At 38.1% G+C, this 7135-nt stretch overlaps 1 protein-coding gene across 1 annotated transcript in view; it reads right to left on the bottom strand.

Annotated features, from left to right (window-relative positions):
- Positions 1–69: 69 nt before the first annotated feature.
- The window catches only part of LOC118327646 (cGMP-specific 3',5'-cyclic phosphodiesterase-like), a 9153-nt gene continuing 2087 nt past the window's right edge, over positions 70–7135 (bottom strand). The window contains exons 5-19 of the mRNA XM_035661077.1: positions 6967–7116; positions 6793–6860; positions 6546–6694; positions 6117–6292; positions 5960–6010; positions 5424–5570; positions 5031–5159; positions 2826–2920; positions 2641–2728; positions 1971–2071; positions 1803–1880; positions 1638–1701; positions 1463–1537; positions 787–870; positions 70–598 (exon numbers count right to left, since the gene is read on the bottom strand). Coding sequence (XP_035516970.1) covers positions 425–598; positions 787–870; positions 1463–1537; positions 1638–1701; positions 1803–1880; positions 1971–2071; positions 2641–2728; positions 2826–2920; positions 5031–5159; positions 5424–5570; positions 5960–6010; positions 6117–6292; positions 6546–6694; positions 6793–6860; positions 6967–7116 — 1629 coding nt within the window. The 3' untranslated portion in view covers positions 70–424. The remainder of the gene's footprint in view (positions 599–786; positions 871–1462; positions 1538–1637; positions 1702–1802; positions 1881–1970; positions 2072–2640; positions 2729–2825; positions 2921–5030; positions 5160–5423; positions 5571–5959; positions 6011–6116; positions 6293–6545; positions 6695–6792; positions 6861–6966; positions 7117–7135) is intronic.

Here is a 7135-nt window from a genome sequence, read left to right as displayed (position 1 = left end):
TGTCTTTTTTGTGCAATATTTGAAATCCAGATATGTGTTCAAAAATATTTACATTCTCAAACCATCATATACACATACGCAGTACACACTTGAACATCTTGATATGTGTTCATCAAACACAGAAGTACAGAAAAAATGCAGATATAGTATGGAAATGACTATTTTCTCAACTTGTGCAGCTTCAGTCCTTTAAGGCTCGACACTGCATTAGGTATCACATCAGATTTGCTACAGGATATTCTCCAGTTGTTTGGGACAAAACAGCACCATAGCTAATATTAGTCAGGATTATTATACATCCCATTTACAAATTTTGTAGACAGAGTATACCAATATTTAGTCGAGATCTGTCCAAGAGAGGATGAAGAACAACAGACACCCGTTTGCTTCCAAAGCTATGTAACTTCATCTTCTGTCCAGTCCTCTATTCTTCTCTCTGTTCCTCTTCCTCGTTGTTTTTATGTGTTTCGGGGGTTACACTGCTGCTTTTTCCCCCTTGTCCTTCCTTTCCTTCTGCAGCAAGATGCAGCCAGTTTTCTCTGTTCTTCTTACAACCATTCATCAGTGGGGAGCAGGCGTCAAACAATCTTGACACAGCCTGACAGAGACAGGGACGATGTTTGGAGTGATGCAGAAGTGCATCAAGAGGTGCAAAGAGGTAGAGCAGAGGATCAGAGAACAGGACAACAATGAGTACAATATTGTGGTTTTCTTTGCCTTACAAACATGTACACGTGTGTGGATCATATCATCCACACACATTCAATGCCTGCAGAAATAACACACCTTGTAGAGTGGATAGCAGATGTCATCAATGTATTCAACTTGCATGCATGGCAGTCGAGTGCTGTTTTCTCTGTTCATTATGTCCTGGTGAGAAGAGAGTGTAAACTGTTAGAATATGACTATTTAGGAGGTCAGATCGATTGTAGTTGATCTAGTCAAACAGTATTATTTTTTGGTTCTCAAAGTGCTGCCAGAGAAGCAATAACAGCCCTTTGTGCAGTTTGTATAAAGACCCTGTGGGATGAAACACTGCATAAAAAAACACCCATGATGCCACTGTGACTAAAGCAGACATTCCCCTTGGAAGACAAACAAATCAATGTGTTTGAATAGTAAAAAGATAACTATGTGCTTTTCGTAATTCCTTCTCTACTGTTATTAAGGTTTGTGATGCTATTTCGAGCAAAGAACAAGAAGAATGAATCCAAGGAGGATTAAAACATTCCTGAAGGACTTAACACGAAAAAAAAAGCTGCATCAGGGAGCTAAAGTCAGCCTCTCAGGATGAACGTGATTCTTACTTTTCCATACAGAAGAGTGTAAATATATATATATATATATTTGAGATAAATAACATGATTAGCAGCCTCCCCAATTAATCAAACTAGCCAGTCAACAATTTTTTGAGAACCCTTGGTACACTATAAAATGTCAAAATCGTGCCATCAGGACTTACAATGGGTTTGATTTTGAACTCTTTTCTCTCTTTGTCCCCTTGTGCAAAGAACTCCATGGCAACCAGGTTGGCAATCTGTTTTGGAGGAGGAGTGAGGTTAAGGTTGTGATGAGCTTAAAATGACTGAGTGATTAAGCGTGACGTGTTTAGATGAAAACCATTTTGTGAGACCTACCCTTTTTTGTTCGGGCCAAGGCTTTGTGATGGCAGAGAGGTCACTAGCTGTCATCAACATAGACCTTCGGGGTGAACACATGTCTTAAATGAACAGCCACGTGCCCCATTCTATCATAAATATCATTATCTTATGTCCCTGATGTTAATGTATTTTGATTCTCACCTCAGTAAATCTCTTTTTTTCTCACTCTTCCAGCTCACTCTGCTTTTCTTAGTGAGAGAAAAGAACTCTTTTCTTCTCCTACAAAGACAAGCACAAAGAACAACGGTACAACAAGGCATACTCAGTGCTTGACCTACAGCTACTTTGACATTTTACATCTTAACATACTCCATGTAGACGGTCAGGTCAGTGGCGAGGATTGCCCTTTTGATCATGTGTAGTACCACTCTGTGGTCTTCTGAAGAGAGACCACTGAGAATTTGACTCCCCTGGGAGAGGAAGAGAGAGACAGCAACCGAGTATGAGAGTGAAGTAAATGGAAGACTCTCAGTGACCACTGGATACATGCCGTCAGAAAACAATTTCCACACTTTGTCTCAGATAAAATAGAATAATCACCCCTTTAGTGGAGACTAGGCAACATTTCTCTTGTAGAGTATCTGGTGACATTTCAGCTTTTGCATAGTATGCCATTTTTGAAGAAACATAAGAATCACATTTTTATAAGTATTATAATTCTAAAACAATGAATTAATATCCATAACATAGATCAACAAATATATCAATATCATGTCATTTATTTTTTTGCTATGACACTATGTGAGCATGTGTGTCATGCAAAGTGTAATATAAAATGAATTAAATGAAAGAGAAAGACTGAAACAAGTACATGTACATCTAAGTGTGATGATTGAAGAAAAACACATTATGGTTTGTGGTTGTATTAGATGAAACATGTATCAGGGACAGCACGTGGATACACCGATGATTGTGTGGATTGATGGTTGAGAAAGAGATGGGTCAAAATTAATGGAAAAATGAGTGGGTGAGGCCTTACAGTGTTGTTTAGGATGAAGAGGCACAGGTTGTAGTGGTGATTTTCTAGAGAAGAATGTCCATACAGTTGAGCTAAAGGCTGTTGACTCCTGAGAGAGGGGGATAAATGATTATTTATAAATTAATAACTGAATATAATAAAGCAGTGACTGACAATTGATTGTATAACCAGTAATACGTATTTACCTTTCTATGTAAGAGTTACTGACTCCTCTGTGATCAAGATCATGATTCAGAGTGGCTATCATCAAAGCTAATATCTCCAGACGGGAAAATATTGTCTGAAATACAAACAGAAAGAGATGGACAGAGAGAAATAGAAATAGACTTAAGTAGTGTTTTACATTTTGCAGTTTTCACATTTAAATCAATCAGTCAAGGGAACAAGGCACATTTTCACTATCTGTTTTTTTGTGTAACATTATTGCTCTTGAATGAAGGACAAAAAAAAATACATTTCACAGAGATTCTGTACTAGTAAAGTTATGTAAAGCATATTTATATTGTGCCTTCTATGAATGAACATGAAAAAGTATATATATATATATAATTGTGTGTTGTAATTTCAAGTTTGTGATAAAAATGTCTTATGTAAGTTGGCATGGATGCTGATGTGTTAATAATGGTCCATTTTCTAGTCAAAAGTTACACCAAATATCTTAGACCATGTTGATAAAGGAGATAACTCAACAATAAAAGCTGATGTATGGTTGAAATGAAATATACGATCCTAAAGACCATTAAAAGGTATTAAAGCGTAAAAGTAAAAATTAATGCTGATTTAATACAATGTTTTAAAATCTTTGTTCTGCAGGACAAGGCCATATCAGATCTGACTGATTGACCCAAAGAATTGACCCAAACAGCTAGCCAAACCAATAAACACTATGGCATTAATACAATTTGCATGAAAACATATAAATCAAAGAAATGACAGAAACACCAAAGTGTACAGTGTACTTATTGTCATCGAGAGAGAGAGAGAGAGGGAGGGAGAAAGTGAGAGAGTGAGAGAGAGAGAGAGAGAGAGAGAGAGAGAGAGAGCAAAGGTCACTTTGATTTAGTCCAGTCCGTGATCTCCACGGAAAGAAGTTAAGAGGGTTTTGGAGAGGTCTAAAGTGAATCCTCTTTCAAATAATTAAGAATGCTTTGTACCGGAGAAACCATGCAGTCCTTGAATGACTTCCTGACAAACTTTAAACAAGCTGAACTTAAAACTGATGAAACTCAGTAGACATTTATCAGCATAATGCAACTGTCAAGACATAACAGTTCCACATAGTCGACAGGCAACAAAATGATAATGAAAAAAGATGATTTCCAAGGCACATGTCACATTTTCCTGACTGTATTTAATTAGACAAATGAGCAATTTGATACATCACATGGTCAGTCAGCACTACATTTGCTCAGTGTCCACTATAGGACTGCTCTGCTGATGTGGAGGAAAAGACTTATTTCAGAGCAGCCCTTTTGACATGATTGTAGACTAAACACAGGTGTTACAGATGTTACTAATTAAGGTTTTGTTCCATTCAGGTCAAAGAGGGTGCTGCTATTGCATATTGGCTCACTGAAAATGCTCTGCTACACTAAATAGAACATAACCTTAATTAGTATCATTGATAACACCTGTGTTTACCGTATTATTTCATGTCAAAATGACCGCTGTTCTCTTGGCAGGATAGGCATGTCAAACCACAAATAAGCTCTCCATGTCTGAGTTGCTTTATATGGAAAATAAAAAGGTGGTTAGTCTCGTGCTCACTTTGCTGTCTGATGTATCACTTAACCCACTCTCTTTCTGGTCATCTTACAATAATCAGGAATCATGAATATCACTTTGTAACAAAAAGTCAGCGTGCCAAGGTACAGAATCGTATTGCTGCCACGTCAGAAAAATAAAAACTGATCACTGATTATTGTTAGAATAACATTGCAATAACGTTAAAACTTTTCTTGTTATAACAATATACCATTTATATTGCTAGAACGTTAAACATGATAACATATATCACATTCACATTCACAACACTTATCACATTATGACAATATATATTAAAGGGTTAAACTTAAAACGTATTATTTTATAACAATTGTGTTATAAAATGTTTCAGGTTATAACAAGACAACTAGCATGTTGTTATAATATATAATATAATATAATAATATCTCATGATACTGATCCGTTTTTCTTTTTCTGGCATGGCAGCAATACACTGCTGTACAAAGGTTTAGGATGCAAAATATTTCCATGAGACGTTCTGAAACATGCTAGTTTGGCACACTCAAAAAACTTTGAGTGTGCCAAACTAGCATATCTTTGCATATTTGAGTTTTGGTAGTGACATCTATTGTACATGTACATGACCAAAAAACACATGTACTGACCTGGAGTTGGTCTGTGGCCATTAGCATAGCAAACATGCTTTGAGCAGTGCTCAGTGCATGGTTCCAGTTGTGATAAGGCACGCTGTTCCTGTAACCACGTCTCACAGTGAGGACCCACTGACAGAGATTCTGGAGGAAAGAGACATGTACAAGAGGTGGTCAAATCTGAAGAAAGATCAAAGATGGATTGATATCAGTAACACTCTTGGGGGTAAACTAAACCTCATCATATGTCCCATGCAATAACAAAATATTAACAACTAAAAAACCCCAAAATGTTGAAAAAAACAAACAAGTTTATGTTTGCCATTTTCATTTGGTAATCTCAGTGTGTAGATATATGAAGAGCAATATAAAGTTTCCATGAAGCGTAACTATTAGCAGGTCAGTTACCTTATAATCAATGTTAAAATCCTGCACTAAATTGAGGTCCAGAAACATACGAATGGTGGCCTGAGTGGTCAGGTCTTCTGGCAGACCAAAATCAGAGAAATGGAAGTCTAGAATGAACAGTGATTCGGCAGAAGGAATAGTGGCCTCCTGAAAACAGAAAACAAAATGAAACACACACTTAAAGGCACAGAACATTCATCCACCCACAAACACAACTGAAAACATGTGATTTCTTTTTCTACCTCTTGCCCACACAGCATACTATACTGTTTAAGGCTGGTGAGGATGTTAGCATCACCTTTGCCACTCACAGACAGCTGATAGCAGCTAATCAAGAGCTTTAAAATGTTAAAGCCTGTTAATCTGACCTGCAGAAAAATAAACTAAGGACTAAATCCAGGACAACACATGGGGTGATAATACAGCAGGGAGAGCAAAGATCTTATTCAAGATCACTTATTATTTATATGTCTGATATTACACAGTGAGGCCAGGAGCTGAAGGCTAGACTGGACTGCAAGAAAGTTGAGAATCACCTGCAATGCTTGGATTTCCTGCTCTGCTGCTGTGATGTGGTAGGCAAGAACCTGTGAGAAGAAGAGTGAACACACATACCAGTGACATTTGAAGTTGCAAAAACAGGTTTGCTTAGCGCTAGGCTTAAGATGTGAGTGGATTTATAGGGTTACCCACCTCCTGTGTGACCTCTATACTGGCCCTCCGCTCCTCAGTGATCTGCACAGCCTGGGCATACTGCAGAGCCAGGCCGCAGTACACAGCCAGGTCCTCTAGTAGGCGCTCATCATATCTGTTAAAAGCTTCCACCTCATCTGAGTCCCTGCTTCTTTTGTTCATCAGCTGGCACACCGCTATTTTTGACAATAAAGAAATGAAAACTGTATCTGTATGTATTTTTCCAACACATGATCTAGTAGATTTTAATTAAACCCTTAAGTAATAATCTTAATCACACTGCCAGCAAACAGCTGACTTCCTTTTCCAGGTAGTCAACACTTGTATGTTTAGTGCGCCAAGCACGGATGACTGTAGAGTGAAACCTATAGAGATTGTGATGATACTACAAGTACCCAGAGTGATGAATAATTGCCAGAAGAGACTTACCAATAACATCTTCAGACCTCTCATTTCTCACAGGGCAGCAGATCAGACTCCTCATCGGTTCCCCAGAACTCTCCGACATATTTAGGGTTTCCATAGCAAGCAGAGTTCGAAGGGCATACGACGGGTCTAGATCACTGATGTCACGCTCTCTGAAAAATTGTATGGAACCGTTTACACATAATTTCGGTTGATGTATACGAGCAAGACTTTGAATGTACATAATAAATAAGCAACGTGCAGTCACAACCTTCTGTAGATCTGGCAAGTTGATCCGAGCTCCTCACACTCCAGGTGGATCACTCTAGAGAATGAAACCTGAAACCACCACAGTAAAAAAAAACACTGTACATTAGGAAAAATACAATTTGATTTTGAATTTTTAAAACAACAACAAAAAAAAGGATCAAACAGGATAATGCACCTCGTCTTCCACAACCGTTTGCTCGCCAGGGATGAAGATGGTGCAGTACTGAGCATGTGTGAATGGCATGATGGTGGCAGCCATCTTACTCAGCAGAACTTCAAAGGACCGGTGCTCTTTTGACAATACCTGTGCCATCTCTATCAAAGCCTGACACACACACACACAC

Source organism: Morone saxatilis, unplaced genomic scaffold, assembly GCF_004916995.1.
Source record: "Morone saxatilis isolate NCDOM2014 unplaced genomic scaffold, NCSU_SB_2.0 Contig17, whole genome shotgun sequence".
Lineage (NCBI taxonomy): Eukaryota > Metazoa > Chordata > Actinopteri > Moronidae > Morone > Morone saxatilis.
Note: the sequence above shows the minus strand (reverse complement) of the source record. Positions and strands in the feature narration are given on the sequence as shown.